A 24,813-nucleotide genomic window follows, 5' to 3' on the forward strand; every position below is an offset into this window, starting at 1 on the left:
AATGACAGTCTCATCAATTTCCGATATTTTTACATTGATGCGTTAAATAAACAGACACAATAAATAAAATAGTCAAAATATGGGTACATCAGTCATCATCGTTTAACAATTTTAAAAGGAACAATTTAACAGAACACAAAAACATCTACTATCTACTTTCCCATTTATGCATGAGTATTCCCCTACAATCCGACACTAGTTAGATTTTTGTTTAATTTCAAAATACCAACCAATATATATTCATTTTCCAACAGAATTTTATTGTTTTCTCGAAAGTACCTTCATTCAATTCAAAAATATTTAATGTTAAATTTTCACACTTGACATCACAAAAATATAACAAGTACAGCGGCACGAATACAAGTTTCACAAAAAGCTGGCAGGAATTGTATACATGACAGTGCTAACAAGACCAGACGGACGCAGGCCGCCCGGTATTTTCATGTCCACTGCAACGCCTTAAGACAATTAATAAAAAAAACCATTGTGAGGCTTATATTCCGAGAAAGGGGATCACTTCGGTTTCTATATTCCAAAGTTCCATGAACAGAGGTGCCGCTGTACTTGTTATATTTTTGTGATGTCAAGTGTGAAAATTTAACATTAAATATTTTTGAATTGAATGAAGGTACTTTCGAGAAAACAATAAAATTCTGTTGGAAAATGAATATATATTGGTTGGTATTTTGAAATTAAACAAAAATCTAACTAGTGTCGGATTGTAGGGGAATACTCATGCATAAATGGGAAAATGTCAAAAAAAAATAATTTTCTGCATAATATGGTCCCAACATTTTTTCGCCTCGCTCCGCTCGGCGAAAATTTCGCATCCACATCATTTCAACCCTGGCTACGCCACTGACCTTGTGCAATGCCTGTTCGTGGAAACGGACTCTTAGATTTCTAATGACTTTAAGTAATTATCATCAAAATAAAAAGGAAAAGCATTCTTAAACGAAATTAAAATTCATGATACCGGAAGCAAAATTCTGTCTTGTCTTTCAGATATACTTTGACTGAACAATGATATTATATTAAAATGTCTTCCCTATTTTAAAAAGAATTTCTGTTCAACACATAAGCACTATGAATAACCTGAAATGAAATGTTCATAGAAGCATTCGTGTGTACATTTGTACAACGCATTAGTTTCCAACCACCGCATTTATATTACGTGTACATGATACTGACTGAAAATTAAGTACTATCATGTATAGATTAATATGAATTTATCGTAGTTTAAAACAAACAAACAACAAAACAGCAAATAACGAGAACTGGGTTGTCCCTATTTTGTTATGATATAGCCTAAACCGGCCGAACGTCTTTCGACGTTGTTTTTAGAATTGGCGCAATGTGTTCCCGCCAATTCAAATTGTTAGCCCCTTTTTAGAAATATCTCTTTTTCCATTACGGTGACCCCATCTTTTTATTTCCTTATTTTGTTTTCATCTAAACAATGCATATGCTATTGAAGATTCATGGTGAAGTTATTGGTCAATCTTTTTAAAACTTAATTTTTTTTTATAGGTATTTCACAATAAAAAGGCGGGAAAACTATTATAGCAACTTATCATTATTATTTTTCACACAGAAAATGGTGATATTATTTGTTTGTATTAACAACTAGGTTAACAAAACCGACAAGTTTTAATTGGATACGGACTTAAAAACAAAAATATTACACTGCTATTGACTAGAAGTCCCAATTTCCAAATTCCATGAAAAAGATGGCGTTTTAAATCGAAAACGAGGTCGGTGACCCCATATTTTTATTTACTTATTTTAAAGATTTTACCTAGCCTAAAGTAAAAATAAAATATAAAGAAGATAATAATTATATTATTGGTAGATATGAATAAAAGGGTTTGTCTTTAAGACGTCGACAACCGGTCATTGGTCAGTGTAAACAAAATGAGCGAAAAATGTATTCGTTGCATTTGTAGAACGTAAAAGCCCAAAGGTAAAAATATGTATATCTTTATGATCGGTATATTTATCTTTATGGATCTATGTGACATTTATAGGCGATAGTATACATGTCATAAGTTCGCTATCGACTCTTATCTTAATCAGCTACAAATTACCAGATTTGCTAATCTAAACTTCAAGGATTAAAACTTGCACGTAAATATAATATGTACTATCTTATTTGCAAGAACAAAGCAAAAACAAAAATAAATAAAACAAATCATTGAATATATAAAAATGCAAAGTGTATAGAATAGAATAACATAAGAATATACTGCATTCCAAATTAATGGGCACACAATGGACAACATAAGATCATACCAGTCGGACCCTATAACAATAACCAAACAGTTTAAAAAAACAACATTCGCAAACGAATAAAACTGAGGGAAAAGAATATGCGATTGATAGAATATAAATGAGACGATTAAAACAATAAAAAAAATCCTACATGTATGTTATAAACTATATCATGATGCATTGGTCAGAAATGTTTGGCAAACATGGATCTTCTTTAATGATAAGAGAAAAGGTCTCAAATATCATTTCATAATGTTGAAAAATAAAAATAAAATAAAAAATAAACGAATAAGAAAATCACACTGAAAGAAATCCAAGAAAATTTTGATGAAACATAAGAATATCTCATTTTATCACACATATTAATTAACACTTGTCATAGATGTTTGACAAGGAGTTATTGTTCCGTTATCTGGGTGTCGACAAACATGTAAACATACCCCACAGTTGTTCATTACATTAATAGGTGTAAGACAGGGAAGTCTTCCCCTACCTCGTGTCTAGGAACTATTTACACATATATAAACAGTGTGCAATAGTTGTTCCAGTAAATCATTTTGCCATATATCCAAGGTAAGTTGTGAATATATTTTGTTATAGATTTAGAGCAGATTAGTTCACTTTTAAGATCCTCACAGTTTTTGGTGATGTCAGAGATTCTTGTCAGTGTAATGTAGGTATATTTTTTTCTTTTCGTCGAATTCGTATTTTGCAATGATTTTGTCGGTCTTTGATTTATGAGTTTTGTTTTCCCCCTTATTATCTTTCGTCTATTTTTTATACAACGGGATATGCGGGGTTTAAATCAAGAAACGGTACCAAAACCAAAACTGCTGGAAGACTTTGGAGGTTGAAAATAGTAGTTAGTTTATTGATCATTAATGAAAGTTTAATAATTTGACATTTTAAGAAGAAACTTTTCTGCTACATAGTAGGAAGTACATTATTGAATCTATTAAAAGAAAATATTCTTATTGAAGGATGTATAGATGTAAACATGATCTTCAAACAATATTGACAAATAGAAGTGTCGAAAAATAGGCAAATAGGCATTCAATGCGCAAAACAAATATTAAACCTGTAGTCGGGTCCAAATTGTGTTACTCTTTATTGTTACTATATTCATAATAAAGTTATCTTTCAATATAAGGCGTATACACCTTAACCAGTTTGTGGGGTTGATTCCCCTGATCTAGAAGGATTTTAACAGCCTTCTATTGCCGGGTAATCATTTGGTACTGATAGCAATGACTTTGTTAGCAAGGAAGGGATGCCAGGCTCGATCCACAATTATTCAAGTGGCAATTTTTGTATTTAAAATCACGAGTTGCTTTACCTGGAACCACACCTGTCTATACTAGATTTAAATATGTATAGCTAGACTTAGATATTATATTAGATTTTGCAATTTATGGAAGGTAGAGAAAATGTGGCAGTACACCCCCTGTTAAAAGTGTATTACTGGTAAACGTATATTTTTTGTTGATGCGACATGAGTGAAGCGATTTATGATCTATTGGTCATGCGTACCTAAATAAACATTTGGTATTCATAATTTAAAAAAAAATAAAATATTAAATTTCAGGCATATCTAATATATTTTCAACTTAATACGAAAAAAAAAAATGAAATTTAAATCTTAGTTTATGTATATACTGCATGTATGTTTGAGGTTTTATCAATGATCACATGTTTAAAATGTAAAAAATTTCGGCGGGAATAGAGACAGCGACGCCTTGGCTGGTTCAAACAAATTTAAGCCCAGTTATGCAATGTTTGTATGCTTAAGAAGTATCTAGAAGTTTATGAAATACTGATAAAGCTATAAAAGAATCACCTTACAGAGAAATACTTAACTAGCCGGGGCATTTTTATCTTTCAGTAGTAAGTAATCCAGTGATTAGAAGATATGAACTTAACTGACCATTGTTTCCTGATAATTTGTAGATAATGAATAATGACCAAAATATAAAACTTTATTAACCACGTGATTTCATTGAAAGATTCTTTAAAGTCTGATATCTATAGGGTCGAGATAAAAGTTACAATCATATATAACTTCTATCGGTAACTGCGTAACCAAGATATGTTAACCTTTATCTCTTGATATAGCTTGGTCAAACTGGCCTCTGAACGGTCAAACGGTCACTTTTAATAGTGTCCACTACAACTACCTACGAGAGGGGACGTATAGAGGGAGAAAAACAACGACATAACAACAAGCATCTTCCAATAATTAGACCACAGGTAGGATACATCACATTACTAGTAATTTATCAATTATTTTTATATCAATGGAATGTTTTCTGTTTATATTCTGAGATAGTAAGGTTATTTAACAGGCCAAAGAGCGTACAGTGTAGATGTCGCCCGAAGATGAATACAGGTATAACACGCCTTGGTTTGTACATCTAATGACACATATCTACAACTAGTAACATGTCTGTCCTCTAGCAATTTTTCTTCCCCTGCACGATGTTTGAAGTCCAGTTTGTGTTATCGACCCTTCTCGTCCTCCCGTTATCGCGGATTATTACTACACCCCTTCACGTTGTAACCAAGCCGAGATAGCGTATCTATAGTTCATTTACACAAGAGAAATTTTATGTCTAAGGTCGTAAAGGGGTGTTGAACAGGTAAGTTAATAATTATTTATTTTGTTTTACAGATATTTTACAGAATGAATTATAATGCCCAAAATATTTCGTGAATCTCGGTATACTGCAGTCGTATAAAACTATGTATTATGCTGTTATTCACGAGAGGTGAAAGGGTCAGTTTCAACATGGACATTGGTCAGAGTTTACACTATACAAAGGTCAGTTGCACTCGATATGTGGGTCTTTTTCGCTTCAGGAATGAAGCAAACGCGGTTTTGTATGTTTAGTTTCTATGCAAATTCTTTTCTTGCCAATATAATTTTCTTACATTTGTGATTTGTTGCACCACCAGCAATGCATATGATGCAGTTAAAAACAGACACAAAGACCACGTTGCCTTGTGTCTAATATTTTTAAAACAAATTTCCCCTTTACAATGCTGATTTGAAGTTTTTGTGTATTTTCTAAATATTTTAAGATAAAACACCTATACCTTCGGCTATAGTTTGTATCTAAATCACAAGTTGTCATGTGTAATATATTTATATACAAAACATATCATGAAAATTGAATACTAAGCATACAAAAAGTTTTCACCCGTGCATTTAATTTAGAGCATTTGTTTTTTTTTTCTTTTCTTATATGTATAAAGCTTATATCTACCAAGGAACTAACGCTGCTTTAGAAGCACTGTTTAGAAGAATGATAAACTAGATATAAGAGAGGAAATCGTTTTATGATTTCTAAATAGACATTAAAAATCTACATAAATCTATTTTCTGACAAAATTACACCCATATAGCTTAATATCAAAAATAAAATACACAAATTGTAAGTGTACGATACAAAGCGAATTAAAAAGAAACGATTGTTTTCTTTTGCTTAAATGAAAAAAAAAGTCATTCGCTGGACTATAATGTTCAATGCCAAAATAAAGTAATATGCTGATGAGCATTGATTAACCAAATTTCCTTTTGCAAAATACAGCTAGATTAATCTCTATTTACCTTTTTGGTGCTTTAACTTTTACAGGCTTTTTTAAAAGACCTTTTGCTTACACTTCTATAAGTGTTTTGTTTATATTTTACTAGTCTCTATGTAACATTGTCTATAATAAAAACTGTGTTAGCTTGTATGAAAATGTATAAGCCCATAATAAGGCCATGGGACGGATTATTTGTTTTGCTAACTGTGAACTATACCTTCTGATAATAAAGAAAAAAAGATATTATACTGGCACTATTTCACTAGGTGAGTTGCACAATTACGCCATTTTAGATTCTGTAACCAATACATATACTTCCGTATAACTGGTAACTCCGTCACATGTCTCTTACGATATTTAACTCACAGACATCATGTCTCTCCTGGTGTGTAGCACACCAGTGAGCCCGAGATACATATATGTTAGTACTTGCAAAAACCAGTCGGTATATGTTAGCTATACCGCACAGCTAAGCTGTCTCTGCTTGACCTAAACGACGGTCAAGTTCAGATTAACAGGTCACTTATGTGTACATAACCGACATACTGATTTGATTGATTGCGTGACGTTATATATTAATTAGAATATTTTTCATACATATTTAGTCATGTTATGATACCTATCACTTTAACAAGGGGTAATGAACATGTACAATGGAAATTGTCCGTTGAAAAATACTCAAATAATTGACAGATTAAAAAAAAACGTATCCAAATTGGATTTTGATTACTTTGAGTTTTGTTAAACTTTCAAATTTTTTTTCAGTAATTTTAAAATGTTTGATCCAAATGCATCATAGATTTGAGCAAAGAGCTTCAAAAGTAACTTTGTATTTTTTGACAGATAAGAGTTGTCTTTCCTTTGTCGATAAATTATGTAGGTAAATTAAGTCAGGAAATTACTTAAATCGTTTACTAAACAAAGATTGGATTAGTAAATTTGGCTGTAGAAAACTTGTTAAAACGGTATTTCACATCATAAATTTTACGGTACTATTGTACTTTAAGCGCGGAAATCATTATGTGTTCCGTGTAAACTCATTTATTAGGTCTTTCCACCTTTCCGTGGAAAGACCTATTGAATTTGTTCTGATTATTATTATTAGGTCTTTCAACCTTTCAGGTGAAAGACCTATTGTATTCGTTCTGATTATTAGGTCTTTCAACCTTTCAGGTGAAAGACCTATAGGGTTTGTTCTGATTATTATTATTATTATTTTTTTTTTTTTTCTTCCGCCAACTTTTTTTTCCTTCGCTGTTTTTTTGTTTCACAAGATATCGCTTAGATATAAGGTAAATGATATCGAACAGTTAATACGCTTCTGAAACTGACACCGCGTAACAAAAAACTTTACCTTGTAAGAGTTATCTCCCCGAACACTGTTTTTCTTGTGGCCACTAAGGCTTCGCAACCGTATAAGAAACCGACAAATTTATTTTTCCAAATTGCTCGTTATATCCTTAGGATGTTCTGTTTCATTTCAACCGAAGCTATCCGGAGACTCCATATGAGAGTTATCCCCCCTTTTATATATGATATCAGTGATATGCATTTCTAACTGGTAAACTATAAGTGATAGAGACCTAGGGTCTTTTGATTTAAGATCCTTGGTCCAAAAAAATGAAAATTAGGTCAAGGTCAAAGGTCAAGGTCAAATTCTAAATTTTGATTTTGGCTTATTTTCACTTATTCTCATTAACTTTATAAGATTTCGACAAATTCTTTTTACTAAATTGTTAGTTGCGACATGTCGTAACTTAAAATTTTTGATTGAGAGGGTGCGTAGACAATAAACGGGAGTTTTTGCCCCTCTTATATGTAGAATTATGCATAAAGTGATATTACTCATGAACCATACATACTACTGACCTAGGGTCTTTTGATTTGGGATCCTTGGTTTATGACCTTGAAATAAGGGTCAAGGTCATAGGTTAATTGGACGTTCTAGATTTTGACCTTTGCTCAAAATTCATATTTTCATATCATAAAGCCATAGCAACTGACATTTTCAACTGAATCTTAATATTTTCATATCGAAAAAGATCCTTATTGGTTGAAAGACCTTCAATTGTTCTTTGAACAATTGGTTTTTAATTATTATTATTATTATTATTATTTTTATTTTTTTTCTTCCGCCAACTTTTTTTTCCTTCGCTGTTTTTTTGTTTCACAAGATGTCGCTTAGATATAAGGTATATGATATCGAACAGTTAATACGCTTCTGAAACTGACACCGCGTAACAAAAAACTTTACCTTGTAAGAGTTATCTCCCCTAACACTGTTTTTCTTGTGTCCTCTAAGGCTTCGCAACCGTATAAGAAACCGACAAATTTATTTTTCCAAATTGCTCGTTATATCCTCAGAATGTTCTGTTACTTTTTGACCGAAGCTATCCAGAGACTCCATATGAGAGTTATCCCCCCTTTTATATATGATATAAGTGATATGCATTTCTAGCTGGTAACCCATAAATGATAGAGACCTAGGGTCTTTTGATTTAAGATCCTTGGTCCAAAAAAATGAAAATAAGGTCAAGGTCAAAGGTCAAGGTCAAATTCTAAATTTTGATTTTGGCTTATTTTCACTTATTTTCATTAACTTTATTAGATTTCGACAAATTAGTTTTACTAAATTGTTAGTTGCGACATGTCGTAACTTATAAATTTTGATTGGAAGGGTGCATAGACAAAAAATGGGAGTTTTTGCCCATCTTATATTTAGAATTATGCGTAAAGTGATATTACTCATGAACCATACATAATACAAACCTAGGGTCTGTTGTTTTGGGATCCTTGGTTTATGACCTTGAAATTGAGGTCAAGGTCATAGGTTAATTGGAGGTTCTAGATTTTGACCTTTGCTCCAAATTCATATTTTTATATCATAAAGCCATAGCAACTGACATTTTCAACTGAATCTTAATATTTTCATATCAAAATAGATCCTTATTGGTTGAAAGACCTTCAATTGTTCTTTGAACAATTGGTTTTTAATTATTATTATTTTTTTTTTTTTTTTCTTCCGCCTAATTTTTTTTCTTGCGTATTATTGATGTTTCAAAAGATGTCGCTTAGATATTTGGAATATGGTATCGTATAGTTTATACGCTTTAAAAATTTACAACTGTGTAACAAAATACTTTACGTTGTAAGAGTTATCTCCCCAAACACTGTTTTTCTTGTGGCCACTACTCCTTCGCAACCGTTAAAGATTACGACAAATTTATTTTACCAAATTGCTCGTTACATCTTCAGGATTAGGATATTCATTTGGACCAAAGCTTTACGGAGACTCCATATGAGAGTTATTCCCCCTTTTCCCTTAAATTAAGTGATATGCATTTCTAAATGGTAAACCATAAGTGATAAAGACATAGGGTCTTTAGATTTGGGGTCCTTGGTCGAAAATAATAAAAATGAGGTCAAGGTCAAAGGTCAAGGTCATATTCTAAATTTTGATTTTGGCTTATTTTCATTTATTTTCAAATACCTTATGACATATCGACAAATAATTTTTCATAAATTGTTAGTTGCGACATGTCCTTACTTGTATATTTTGATTGAAAGGGTGCGCAGACAATAAATAGGAGTTTTTGCCAATCTTACATTTAGAATTACGCGTAAAGTGATATTACTAATAAACCAAACATATTAAAGACCTTGGGTCTTTTGATTTAAGGTCCTTGGTTTGTGAACTTGAAATTGAGGTCAAGGTCATAGGTTAATATGACGTTCTAGATTTTGACCTTTGCTTTAAATTCATATAAATACATCATACAGCCATAGGAACTAACATTTTAAACTGATTTTTAATATTTCAATATCAAAAAAGATCTTTTCTAGTGGAAAGACCTACAATTGTTCTCTGAACAATTGGTTTTTAATTCTATTAGATTCACGTTCATTTCTTTCTATAAAAACTCCAAACTATTCTACTGCCTGATGATACATTTATTTTTTGTATTGCACACAAGTCATGTCTTCTTTGACTGTTCATGACGTTAAAATACTAAATCCCTTGGATGTGTCTTAGTTCATTGATACATGTTTTTTTAATTATCAATTGTATTTAGCTTTATTTAGCAGTCAGTAACTGAGAGTACTCTCAAATCGTACTTTCTTGCTAATTTCAACTGTTGGTACTATTTGTATTGCTTTTCTGTCATTTAATATTAATTTATTCAGGGTTATATCTCGTCTTTATACCAACTTTATTAAGAGTTTGGTATGACTGTATTTTTTTAAAAATTTTTTGTACTATGAACAACAAAATTATTTATTTTGAAAAAAAAACCTTTCTGTTTTCAATTTTAACGGTATACCTTACAATGAATTATTTTTCATTTACCTGTGTAAATTGTTACATTGGCGGGTTTTTGTTCAAGGTATTGTTGTTTTTTGAAATTGTCTTATATCTCACAGAGGTATATTACTGTTACATTTATGTTTTAATCCCTTGATTTATTGATTATGTATTTACATTGTATCATAGATCAAATTTATTCTTTCAGTGTATGTTCTCTTGTGTTAATATGTCTTTTGATTAAGTTAAGTCATTTCAGTTGATGTTTTATAAGATGTCTCTCTATGTTGTGATGTTACACTATTGTTTCAGATAAGGGTGAAGGTTGGTACCTATTAAAACGTTTAAACCCGCTGCATTTGTTGGCACCTGTCTTAAGTCAGGAATCTGATGTTCAGTTGTTGTTGTTTGGTGATGTAGTTCATAAGTTTTTCTCGTTTCTCGTTTTTAATATAGATTAGACCGTTACTTTTCCCGTTTGAATGATTTTACACTAGATATTTTTGGGGCCCTTTATAGCTTGCTGTTCGTAGTGAGCCAAAGTTCCGTGTTGAAGACCGTACTTTGACCTATAATGGTTTACTTTTACAAATTGCGACTTGGATTGAGAGTTGTCTCATTGGCATTCATACCACATCTTCGTATATCTGGTATTCATTTATCTACTTGACGTCAACCGTCAGCCATAGATATGTAGAAATACTTACGCTTCATTAAGCTAAGAGTTGACACGGGATCCCCGCATTTTACGTTAATATTAATAAATGATCCCGAAAAGAATGGTTTTATTCAATTTTCTGTCGAGGATTTTTTCTTTCTTTTTCATAATTATATTATATACGACAAGGTTAAAGTTGCATTTGAATTTCTTGTAGTTATCGGGGACAAATACATATACAAGGACATATTCGACCCTATATATATATAGTACTTAAACAGTTTTATACAGGAACCAAATGTATTAATATCCCATTGCCTCTGTTGTCGAAAATTTGTAATAACAATCCAGCGGACTATAATTCTGGAGGCGATCCCTGACTTCTTTGCTTGTTTGTCCATTTTTAAGAAGTAAGACGAATGTCTGGTGAAATCATCTGCTTTTGTGTTGTTTGTAATGCTGAATCTTAAGATCTATGCATTTTTCTTTGAATTGTTGTTTTTCTCTGGTTTGGGCTGGGTGATGTATTCTCTTCTTTAGTTTTCTGTTGTGTTTTTATACTGATTTTTGTTTGTTTGTTTTTTCCCCTTTTTAGCATGGCGTTCTTTTGTTGTTACACCACTGACTCTCCCCATTCTGTATGTATGTGCCTGTTATTCAGTGATTGTCATTTGTTGCTGTGTTACATGCGTTTTTCGTTCATTTTTTGTACATACATTAGGCTGGTAGTTTTCTCGTTTGAATTGTTTTACATTTGTCATTTCAGGGCCTTTCAAAGCCGCCTACGGTGCCCTTTAGTTTGTAAAATCTGTTTCATTTGGTATCGTGTGAAGGGATGTCTCATTGGCAATCATACCACATCTTTTTTTTTGTATTGTCAGTTTATTTCCGACTTATGAGTTTGAATGTCCCTCTAGTATCTTATGCCTCTCTTTAACATTCATCTGTAGACTCTCTCTGATTTTTGCTTTCAAAAAGTATTTGATTATGATTTTTTTATTTGAAAATATTAAAACAGAAAAATAACAACAAGTAAAGCACGTCGCATCTGTTTTTCTCTACGTGTACGATTTGGCTCTTTTCTTACGTCTGAAAAGAAAAGAAAAAAAGATATACAAAATTAAAATGATAACACATGTGCAGTTTTAAGTGGGAAACCTAATGATTATCAATAGTTATTCACGGTTAGTCCAATGACTTGTGTTGTGTTGAAATTTCTTAAATTTTTTGCCACTAGAACTTTTTATATATAATTAGACCAAATTCAAAAACTACAACCATCACGTCGGTACATCTTCTTATTAACAATACAATAAAATTGAGAATAGTATTATTATTAACAAATTGGTTTTAGCCATATAGCCACAGTTGAAACATTACTCAACATACAGGATGCAACATCAAAAGATGCTGTGATTAAAATACGACTTTTTGTAAATTTGTGTGTTCATAATTGTAATTCGAATCCAATTTTACATAAAAGAAAAGCAACATATAAAATATTTGTTTACGATTGTCAATGAAACAACTATCTACCAGAGACTGACGTAGATAAACGTAACTGAATGTCAACACACGGCCTTCAACACCGCAAAACGTATAGTATGAAAACAGTTAAAACAATCTAAACGAGAAAAACAGAAAAAAGTAATAGTATAGGCCTTTCGGTAAGCTCTCCAGCGTTTGTTCTAGGTTTTACATTTTCCAACTATTTTGTTCTCGAGCACACTGAAGGGGGTCTTAAATGCCGAAACGCACATCTATAACATTGGTACGGTGACTGTGATTAACACCACTAAGTCGATACCTATTATAGTAAAACTGGCACCGAAATTTTATTAAAATGTGGCCAGGTTAACAAGTTCGTGGGCCCTCAATCCTTCCCTAACCTCAGACACTGGTGTAACAGCACAAAATAAGAACACACTGAAAAAAATAGTAAAAGAGACATGGCTCATCATATTGACACCAAGCACAAAACAAGTAGCAGAAAACAAAGGCTCAAAGCGGTCCAAAAAATATGTTCAAGGCCGGATACCATTAAACAAATATTGTGAACTGTCTATGTTTGTTTTTATAAAAGCATGTACGTGACATCACCATAACACTATACTTGACATTTTGTACTAAACAAACAAAACAAGAGAAACACGAATGGTGCCACATGTGGAGTAGGATCTGCTTATCCTTCATCAGCACTTGAAATGTACCCCAGTTTTTTGTGGGGTTCGTGTTGCTTAGTCTTTAGTTTTCTATGTTGTGTCTTGTCTACTATTATTCATCTGTTTTTTTTAATCTTTTTAGCGATGGTGTGACCAGTTTATTTCGATCTATGAGTTTGACTGTCCCTCTGGTAACCTTTCGCCCCTCTTTTTTTTTAGCAATAATAAAACATTTAAATTTCTTTAAATAATTGTCAAATTCGTAGAAAAAACTTACAATATAAAGATGATAAAAAAATATGAAAGAGACGCGCACAAACGATATAAAATCGTGCACCCAACGCAAGTTCTTGATGAACGGTTATCGCCGGGGTAATGCACAAAAACCATAAGAACAACCGAAAACTCCAGAGGTCAACTTTGAGTGTATCTTTAATTTAGCAATACATTAATGTGATTATAAGAATATATAATGAAATTACTAACAAACGGTATTCAAACCAATGCCAGTGGTTGGCTGATACGCTCTGGACATTGAAATCCACTAAAAACCTTTTTTTTTTAGGCAAATGTAAGGAAGTAGATTTACGATATCAATTCTCATATCACGTATTTCTAGACTGATCTTCATGGGTTATGTTCACGAAAAAACAAAGGGTATACAGAGAAAAGCCAAAAACGTCTAAGTAAAATTCAATGTTAGTTTTAGCCTATAATTTTATGGATTTAAATTGTACATACAAAACGTTTCGTTTATATCATGTGACTACTGAATCACTGGCTACTGATTTGGTTGTTTATATCTGAAACTGATAGTGTACCAGCAGCGGTACCAACCTAGTACCACAAATGATGTGATTTCCGTTCGTAAAACACTACCAAAGATGTGTTATTCGATATAAACATAGGAAAATGCCCGAAATAGTTGAATGCGTTGAGGGGGTAATGATTGAGAAATAATGAAATGTTTGCATTGCTTCTTATACTAGTAGTTGTAAAGTTTGTCACAAACTTGCCAAGTTACTTACAAAGAAAATCTGTTGGTACTCGGTCTTGGTGTTAAGTCTGAAAGCAACTTTTGTCTAGCATTTTGTTGTGGTGATAACAAATCGGCTGATAAATCTGTAGACTTGGTGATAAACACGTCTGATTCCAAATGATTGTCATCGGAAAGAGAATCACGTGACTTTGATATTTCGACGGCTGAGGAACATTCATCGAATGGTTTACATTCTTCAGCAGTGTCATTGGAATTATGGCAAGAGTGTGGTATAAAAGCTACACTTAGATAACCACCTTTGTTACCGGAAGATGATTTTGAGCTACTATGAATGGTCCCACACTGCTTACATGGATCGCTCGATTTGACATCAGTCACATCTGGCTGAGCCTCTTTCTGAGATTGACCTTGAGCAATGTCAGGTAGGTCAAAAGATAATTGCTGTTGTTTCTTACTTTCATCTGATTTAGATTTCGTTGAGCTCCGCTTATAGTGGACCACACATTGGGCTGCTTGTGGAATGTGGATTTGTACATGATATTGATATTGTGGATTAGCAACATGACATTGTTTTCTAAAACATCGCAAATGATTTGCATGGTTATTTTTGTCATCGTCATGGTTACTTGTCCTTGGAGACGTGATCGAACAACACCTCCTTATGTAGCTACACAGTTTCCTAATGAAAGATTTCCTCAATAGAATATATAACCATGGGTCTAAAGTTTGATTTAGACTCGCTAGGCGAACCGTGGTCAAATCTATAACAAAATTGGATTTCCCTGTTACCATTGTGATTATAATCTGAACCTGCAATAATAATGGAAAAAAAAACCGATTATAAATTACGTTATTTAAGTCTAATAAACATGATTTACTATTATTGTTAGTTGTCACAGTATGACTTTGAATAGATTTTAGTAAGTGCCAATACAAATGTACTTTTAAATCGGAACTATGTTTCTTTAGTTATTTCAATAGTTTTTTTTTGTTAAATCTGAGTCAAGTTTTTCAAAAGATTTCTACTGTTTATTCTCATGTTATTTTGGCTGTCACACATTGTCGCAAGTTATACTGTTAGGGGAAGGGTTGCAATGTCTCTTAACAATATTTTCGTTAATTGTTATTGCTTTGAACAGTTGTTTTCTCATTTGAAATAACTTTTACGTATTGTATGGGTTTAGCTCATTGTTGAAAGCTGAACGGTGCCCAGTAGTTGTTTACCTTTGCGTCATTTAGTCGGGTGGATAGTTGTTTCGTCTGCAATCACATATTCTTACTGTTATATTGATGTCGATTTGACATAGTTTTTGTTCATTTGTTGCCAGTGAAAATATGTGCTCTGATTTTTCTTTTAGTATCATATAAATAAAATTGAGAATGTAAATAGAAAATGTGTCAAAGAGACCAGAATAAAATAACAGCAGAAGGCCAACAATGGGTCTTCAAAACAGCGAGAAAATCCTGCACTACCACTACCATAATATTGTCCAGGTGGACATTTTTTTTCACAGGACATTGTGTCCGCTAGGGCATTTTTTGATATGATTACAGTATTAAATGATATCCATTACCTTGTTATTACTGGACGCATTTTAACTTTAATCACGAACTTGAATTAATTGTTACTTTGACATAAAAATTGTCTCATTGGCACTCATGCCATCCTTATCTTCATATCTATATTTTTAATATAATTATATAAATGTTAGATGCTGTTCCATATTATTTTCCTTTAAGGACACAATTAAATAACATTCACTACGAAAATTTGTTCTGCAGATGGACCATATTTCATAACTGTTGCTGTAAAATGCCTTCTTATCTGACATAATAAATATTATAAAGTTCTTCATATTTGATTTTACACTTCCTTCTTATTGTTATTCTTTCATTGTCATTACCATTTTATTTTCTTAGAATTTAAATTTCTCTATATTCACTTCCATTTTTATTTGTTTACATTTGTATATTGATCAATTTCTCATCAATCCTTCATATTTTAATTAAAATTCAAGTATAATAAAACTTTGTAATGACCTTTGTATTACTTCCCTTGGAGGAAACAATTTAATAGCAACTACTATGAAAATTTGTCCTGTGAGTGGACACTGTTTAATATTGTTAGCAGTAAAAATCTGTCCTTTTGAGGGACACCATTCCATTATTAAATACAAAATTTCAATGAAAAAGTGTATATGGACACTTTTTCATAGGACACTATTATGTCTTACAATATAACTGAACTAAAATAAAAAAAAAAAAAAAAAAAAAAAAAAAAAAAAAAAAAAAAAAAACATACAAGACTAAAGAGACCCGAGGCAAAAATGCGGCGGGCTTAAACATGTTTTGTGACATCTTAACCGTAAGTTTTGTGCACGTCAGATAGTGAAAAGGTTCTTAATTAATAAATAAAAACTAATACAGAGAAAAAAAAATCACAATATAACGACACAATGTTTAAATTTCACTTTTATAAAAGCGCCACAAAAGCTAGACTTGCTACAATTCCCTTTCTATTATTTCTCTCTTACTAATTTATATGTTTACTGATAAGTGCCAGCCTACTGATTGCCCTTGGATCTCCTAGTTATAGCAGTAAAATTATTAAAGGGGCAAAATTGAAAGAAAAAAAAAGAAAAAACATAATTAGGAAGGGACATGTACCAAGTCTGCACAAAAGCCTACGCGTGCAGTTTTTCATTTTGCAATCTGTTATAATAACTTAATAATTTTTTGAATCAAAAACAGATTTGGGATGTTTCATTACAAACTTGCCGCGTGTCATTTTTTAAACGAATCCTAAAATGACTAAATAGACTAGACAATTAATTTAGGCATGCACCAGAAGTTGTTCATCCCACTTATCACAATGACATTTACAATATAATATTGATGAATATAATGATTTATGATGTTTCATGACTGTAATCAACATTTGCTAACCGATTTGTGTTTCTAAATGAATTCCTGAAATGGATGAATAATCTTTATTGAGATATAACACCACAAATTACCATAATTGATGAACTGTCAAAAGTCAAAGCTTTCATTGGAATTAAAAATAAATACTGATAACTTTTAACTGCAATTTTTAAACTTATCACGCTAGTGATACCATTTTGGACTGGATGGTTGGTTGTCTAATGTCCAGTAACACGTTTATATGACATGAATATATGCATATTAATTTTAACTGTACAGGCAAGCTTAACCGAGTTTGTGATAGTGCTTTAGTCTGACTTTGAGCCCACCATTCTTTTCTTTTGTTCGTGAAAGCTGCGTGCAGCATGCAAAATACTGGCAAATTTTCGAGAATTAAGAACGCACCAACCGTGAAATCAAATGCACGGCCTCTCGCTACCACGAACATATATTTATTATTAGACAGTACTGATCAGACGATACTCACAGTTTGTTTGTATTTTCAATTTGTATGAAAGTAAAGAAAAGTTGTATGTGTGACGACCAATGAGGTAACTATTCATAGATTGAAAAGCTCCGTTTTATTACTAGTTCATAGTGAGCAAATCCAAGAGCCTGTAATTTTTGGTTGCTGATCTAACATTGGGGTTTCTCAATTGACTTTGTTTCACGCTCTGTCACATTGAAACCTGTAATATAGCTATATATATAGTCTATATATACGGTATTGGGCCTATAATTGTTCAAATCTTTGACCTTTAAGATGGCATGGTATAGTTTTTCCTGGCCAATAAGGATAATATATAATTATATGATAATATTCACTTTAGAATTTTCACCACTTTCTTAAACTGCCAAAAATTCTACATACACAGTTAATTGAAGGACTTTCATTACCAGTATTATATTCAGATATAAATTTTCAATATGTATCATGACCGTTTACTTTTTTGATATCTTTACAAACGCGAGGCCACTGTTGCTTATATGCATACAAAATTTAAAAATATTCTCAAAAACTCAGTTTCACTTATATGTAAAATTGTTTCATATTTTTCTACCCTCGATTCATCCCTAAGTTGGGAAAAGTATGTTCAGAAGATACCGTGTTTTTGTCCAATCACACTGTTCATTTGCATTGTCTTTCAAAAGAGCAACATAATTAAGAAATCATTCATGGGGGCTTCAATATATATCGTGATTTTACCACGGGTTGGCCCTTTATGACAAATATTTTACCCTGAGCGATAGCGAGGGGTAAAATATCGGCATAAAGGGACAACCCGTGGTAAAATCACGATATATTAAAGCCCCCATGAATTATTTCGATTCTAATAAGACAAATACGGCAATTCTTTTGGATCGAAGCGCTTTAGGTGGAGGCATACAAATGCCGTTCCCATTAATAAACGCACAATTAAATTGGAGTAAAACAACGGAGCAAACTGAATTAGTGACTTGCTTAAACCATTAACAATAACGTTTTTAAATAGTTTTGAATGAATTCAAATGATACTTTACTCATATGTATTATATGTATAAAAATATTGGCTTATATCACATTTTATCATCGTTTGTTTACGTTTCCTTGTGATGATTTTCGGTTTCACAAGCGTGCCACCGTTTTACATAAAAGGGCTGAATGTGAAATACAGTTTATGTCCAAATTGTACAAAGTACAAATCTAACATACAGTTTGGTGAACGTTCACCACGCTGATTCCATGGAAAGGAATGAAATTATTTTGTGCGAGGAACTCTTCTTACAGTTTTAATCCATATACTATATTTGTGTTGTATTAAGAAAAATCTCTAACAAATGTTTTCCTGAAGGATCAAAAGAATTAAGCTCATTTTTCAAGTTGTTATTAAAATGTTGGTCCGCTGACTCACATATATACTCGAACTTTTGTTTAAGTTTTTGAGTAAATCTGACTAGTTTACACAACAACCCCTAGAAGTCAAAGCATCGCTGGTGCTTTCAGGCAAAAAAATATATGTCGCTGTAGCACGCTGGCCTTACAATCTCCATTGGGATTGAAAGCCGCTGTATAAGGAGTTAATCCATAAAGGTTTACATCAAAATGCCTTGATTGAAGGTAAAGGTAATATCTTTGGTTAGCTTGCTATGCTAGCTGAACCATGAAGTCTTATTAGGTATACTACCATTCATTAACAGTAGACTAGTCCAAGCAAGATAACCAAGGATATTACCCTAACCTACACACTCGAAGCATTTTGCTGTAAAAAATGTTTGAAGAAGACCTAATGACCAATTCCATATCTGTTAACCTTTGAGAAAATCTACGTTCGCAATTTGTTGGATTGAAATAGTTATACTGAAAGATGTTGAACATGTTTTATTGATCAATAGAATGACAGTGAAAGTTTTTGGTGGGTTATTCAAATGGTGTGTTATACATTTACTTATCTATATTTTTATGATATGAATGAAATTCTGAATTCTTAAAATCTGGAGAGCTCACATAACACAATATTGACTACCCCAAATTGTGGTTAATCCTTTCAAATATTTTAAAAGTTTCAACATGTAGTTATGTATTTTATTTTTCATGTATTAGAGAGGGGCCTGGGGTCAATATTCCATTTTATTTATTTTTAAACAACATCTGGTATAAAAGTATAGTTATTTTATAAATTATTTTAATGTAATATATTTTTTAAATTTACTGTATTATTCATACTATGTGTATATTTGTATATGCTTGGAAACGGGCCCTTTTAATTTGATTCAATAAATATTCTTGTTGTATGAACAATATATCTTTGTTTCTAGTCATGCATCAATATATAGTTTTTTTTTCAGACAGACATATGCATTTCTACTTACCATTAATGGCGCCCAACAAATTGCAAATACTGTTGTTATCACGCACATCAGAACAATCATTTGTTTTTCTATATCTTTTTGTTTTCGAAATTTCTTTCTAGCTTTTGCATTTTCGTGAAAAACTGGTTCTAGATTGCCTTGCTCTTTAAGCGTCACTTTCTTTAAATATCTGACGCGTAACAAGATAAACATGACGTATATATTACATGATGACATCACAATAATGACGGTTAAATTGACGGAAGAATAGAAATATCCATATGCCGAACTCACTGGATCGTAACTATGGAAATCTAAAAAACACCAAGTACATGGATATTGAATTACATAACGTCCAAAACCCAACAATGGAAATATTCCAATGACAAATACAGTGATCCATATTGTGATCAAAACCATTCTTCCAAACTTCTTACGGCAATATTGGTTATGAAAGAAGGGAAATCTCACTGCAAACAATCTTTCTATCGCCATTGCACATACAATTAAAGGTGTTGCTATTCCGAAGCAAACCATACAAAAACCGTTGAATTTGCATAGCATTTCTCCTCCAACCCATTTCCTATTATTAACATACTGTACTACAGGTACGGGTGATGTACAAATAATTCCTGTCAAATCCGTCCAAGCAAGTCCTGCAACTAACGTATAAAATACACTTTGACTTTTGTTTTTATGCAACACATATAAAGCAAGGATATTTCCCAACAAACCCGCTAAAGACATTAATATGGGAGATATAATGGTAGCTCCTTGGTGGTCACCACTCACTGATACGGTTTCATTCGAACAGCTTCTATTGCAGAATTTCGGCAAGCTAAATGAATCCATCGTTCTAGCAGAGTACATCTCTTCACGTTATAAACATCGCTACTGAACAAGCTCCGAGGTTGAACTATAATTATCAGATTGACTAAGCCTTCAACCACGTAGTTTTATTCCATGATTTTAGATGATGACACCCGATATAAAAATACGAATGGAAATAATGACCTGCAATAGAAAGTTCTAATGAATTATTTGTTCATGGAACAATCAGTTTAATCAATATGCGTTATACTATAAATCCATGTTTATGCTAGGTGTTAACATGAATGGGAAAAGTATCATATTTTCCACTAATGTTTGTCGGTCACCAACATGATGTTAATATGCTTAACTTTGACATTTCGTTCTATTTAATGTACGTGTTATTCATCGATCTGGTCCATACATTAGGGAAATAACAACACATAAATTTTACAGATTCTCAAAATTAAATATCCTTGGACTAATTATCTCAAATCGAAATGGAACAATATTTATGTGCCAATTACCGTTGTTTACTTATTCTTAAAATCCATTACCGCAGGAATATCCTAGTTTGTGACGGAGCTGTCAATTATTGTATGAAGAAATAATTTAATCATACTACCTAATGACCGAGTAACGGTCTCTGTTGGGATTTGTGGTGACAATCAGAAATTAAAATTGATATTCATAAAAGTACCAAGATTGTTGCAGAAAATCAGGACTCGGACGAAGAGAATAAAGATTTAAAATCGTGATAGCGAACGACATTATTGAATCCAACAAAGAATCAAATTATTGCTTACATTTATACTTTTGATACACTGTAAATACATTGAATACATTGTGGAACTGTCCATGACGTTAACATACTAAATTCCTGGGTTGTGTTTTAGTTGATTTTAGTCTTACTGGGTTGTGTTTTAGTTGATTTTAGTTTCCCTGGGTTGTGTTTTAGTTGAATTTAGTCTCCCTGGGTTGTGTTTTAGTTGATTTTAGTCTCTGATGCATGATTTTTATGCCCCACCTACGATAGTAGAGGGGCATTATGTTTTCTGGTCTGTGACTCGTTCGTTCGTTCGTTGGTTCGTTCGTTGGTTCGTTCGTTCGTCCGTCCGTCCGTCCGTTCGTCTGTGCGTCCGTTCTGGTTAAAGTTTTTGGTCAAGGTAGTTTTTGATGAAGCTGAAGTCCAATCAACTCGAAACTTAGTACACTTGTTGCTTATGATATGATCTTTCTAATTTTAAAGCCAAATTAGACTTTGGAACCCAATTTCACGGTCCACTGAACATAGAAAATGAAAGTGGGAGTTTCAGGTTAAAGTTTTTGGTCAAGGTAGATTTTGATGAAGCTGAAGTCCAGTCAACTTGAAAACTTAGTACATATGTTCCCTCTAATAGTATAATCTTTTTACTTTTAATGCCAAATTAGATTATTACCCAATTTCACGGTCCATGGAACATGGAAAAGGATAGTGCGAGTGGGGCATCCGTGTACTTTGGACACATTCTTGTTTTTATTAATTTAATTTGGCTTGTAACTAGCTTTCTGTAACTGCAAGTACTATCAAATCGTACTTTCGTGTTAATTTGAATACATTGGTGGTTCTGACAAAGCATTATTTTTCGCCAGTTATTTAATTTTTGTTTCGCAAAAAAGCATGTGATTTAGTAACGTTAAGTAATCTACTAAAGCATTTATATGCGCAATTAATTTACTTCTATAATTTATCTCTTATATCGTTAAAGTGTATTTCGTTGAACATTTAAAGTAAGAAAATCAAATAAATAGCGGAAGGGAATAAGCAAACCACATTCATTAAGATAAACTCAATTACTTTGACTTCTGTTCACAGTTGACAAGGAAAAGGAAGAACAAGAGAGAAAAAAAAAAACCACACAAATTCTTACGGAAATTCACATTCTAAGAGACAAAAAATCCTACAGAAATTCAAATATATTTACAGATCCCTTAAAATTCTACAGTCCTATATAATTGAGATTTTCATTGATTACTATCGCGTTTGTGTCAAAATTGACGCACTCCAAAAATGTTTGAATTAACATCCTATGAAATATATATATAATGGTCGACAACCATCAAAAAGCCACACAACCTCAAAGAGACCACATTTTCAGGAATTGCATATATAGATTCAATAATTTCTCTCTGTCACTTTCAAAATTTCGGGCTTTAAGAAATTTATATATCATAAAAAAAACACATTTTATGCGTATTTGTAGTATTACAGATTTTAATATTACGTACTCAAATTGTTAAAAACGACGCCACTGATACATATGAATACTTTCATAAAAGTCCCTTTGCTTTGTTTTGCGTTATATATTATGTAAACAAAATCAAAAACACAAAGAACATGATAGACAAACACGGGTTGAAAAAATTAGACAACTAGTCAAAGCTCTAATAATAATATCCGGGTGAATACCCAGCTCCATGCAAAGTTCGTTATGTTACAGAAAACCTAAAAAATAACTCGAACCAAAAATATCACTAAAATAATGAGATGGACATTGGCATATAGATACTTAAAAAGTGTTAATTAAATTATGAAAAGGGGTTGAGGTGGAGAAGCGGACACAAATGCGCGCTATTATGTGCAGATATGTAATCCCAAAGTGAACCACAAAGACCGTTCAGATGAAGAAATGTAGTAAAAGAGCGACGAAAGATACCAGAGGGATATTCACACTCATGAATCGAAAATAAACTGACAACGCCAAAGCTAAGAGGCAAACAGAACATCTAGTAAGCAAGATTCTATGAGAGTTTAAAAACAATTAGTGAGGCGATCATGAGCAGATGCGGATACAATAACCATGCGTCGACATGGTACTAGTAGTAGTATACAGCTGTTATATAGTCATAATCTGATCTGATTATAAGCAAAAACATATCGGGGTTACAAACTGAAACCGTGGGAAACACACCAACACAATAACTATAAGAGTAAATAACAACGGAACAACAGAAACAAACTACAACGAAAGCAAACGCCAACATACATAGAAACGGACGGTAGATAACAACTGCCATATTCTTTGGTACAGGGCATTTAAAGAAAAAAAGAGGATGGGTTGAGCCTATTAAACGAGAAGACCTCATTTTGTGTGTCGCTTCTCTTCCTTCCACAATAAATTAATCATCATGCCTCTGTGTCCTATAGCCGACAAAAATGCTATTTAAAACTTGTATAGTACTGTACCATGTGTACAGAAAGTTTGTACAATGTACTATCTTGTTGTTTTACTTTCGGGTAAAAAGATAGTACTCTGTACAGAAAGTTTGTACAATGTACTATCTTTTTGTTTTACTTCCGGCTAAAAGATAGTACTCTGTACAGACAAGTTTGTACAGTGTACTATCTTTTTATGGGATCAGGAAATAATAGGTACGGCAATTAGTTGGTGCAGTTCCTTCACCGGAAATCTGTGACATGTTCGAAATAATGAATCAAATTATTTAATATGCATTTCAATATAGAGAAAAAAATATTCTATCATGACAGATATAGAGGTGATGGATTTATGATATATAATGGAACATATCAGGGAACATCAGATGAAATAATAGATTTTTTTCGTATAGCAAATAATTAAAACCCCTAATAAAAATCAAAAACGATAAAATGTCGTTCTTAGATGTTGATGTAATTAAAGGTCAAAGATTTACAACATATAGCATTCTTGACCTTGAAATTCAAAGTCATTTTTAAGACACAAATTCTTATCTGTTTCTGCACAGAAATAGCTGTCACTCACAGCATGTATTCAGAGGATTTATAAAGGTAAAGCAATACGGCAAACTATAAACACAAGTGACCATAACAAATTAATAACAAATCTTAACTAATTTCAAAGTGAAATTATTAGATAGGGGTTATGATAAGGGGACGACCATTTGATATTCCTTGCAATAGGATTTGTTTTTGATCGGTTATTCATTTTTGTAAACGTTCATTTTTTTTTTACATAAATAAGGCCGTTAGTTTTCTCGTTTGAATTGTTTTACATTGTCTTATCGGGGCCTTTTATAGCTCACTATGCGGTATGGGCTTTGCTCATTGTTGAAGGCCGTACGGTGACATATAGTTGTTATTGTCTGTGTTATTTTGGTCTTTTGTGCATAGTTGTCTCATTGGCAATCATACCACATCTTTTTTATAAGAGGACAGATTATTCATTTTCTGCACTATTGAAGCAAGATTTTTCATTTTCATTAAAGCAAGGGACTGATTATTTATTTTCAC

The 24,813-nt window shown here is 32.3% G+C and overlaps 1 protein-coding gene across 3 annotated transcripts in view; it reads right to left on the reverse strand.

The window, feature by feature from the left end:
- Positions 1-11,797: 11,797 nt before the first annotated feature.
- The window catches only part of LOC143054569 (prostaglandin E2 receptor EP3 subtype-like), a 68,248-nt gene continuing 55,232 nt past the window's right edge, over positions 11,798-24,813 (reverse strand). For all 3 annotated transcript variants that reach the window (XM_076227593.1, XM_076227599.1, XM_076227602.1), the window contains exons 2-4: positions 19,755-20,747; positions 14,008-14,789; positions 11,798-11,906 (exon numbers count right to left, since the gene is read on the reverse strand). In XM_076227593.1, the coding sequence (XP_076083708.1) occupies positions 11,876-11,906; positions 14,008-14,789; positions 19,755-20,603 (1,662 nt within the window). In that variant the 5' untranslated portion in view covers positions 20,604-20,747 and the 3' untranslated portion in view covers positions 11,798-11,875. The remainder of the gene's footprint in view (positions 11,907-14,007; positions 14,790-19,754; positions 20,748-24,813) is intronic.

The sequence above is a fragment of the Mytilus galloprovincialis genome, chromosome 1 (assembly GCF_965363235.1).
Source record: "Mytilus galloprovincialis chromosome 1, xbMytGall1.hap1.1, whole genome shotgun sequence".
NCBI classification, from domain to species: Eukaryota; Metazoa; Mollusca; class Bivalvia; order Mytilida; family Mytilidae; genus Mytilus; species Mytilus galloprovincialis.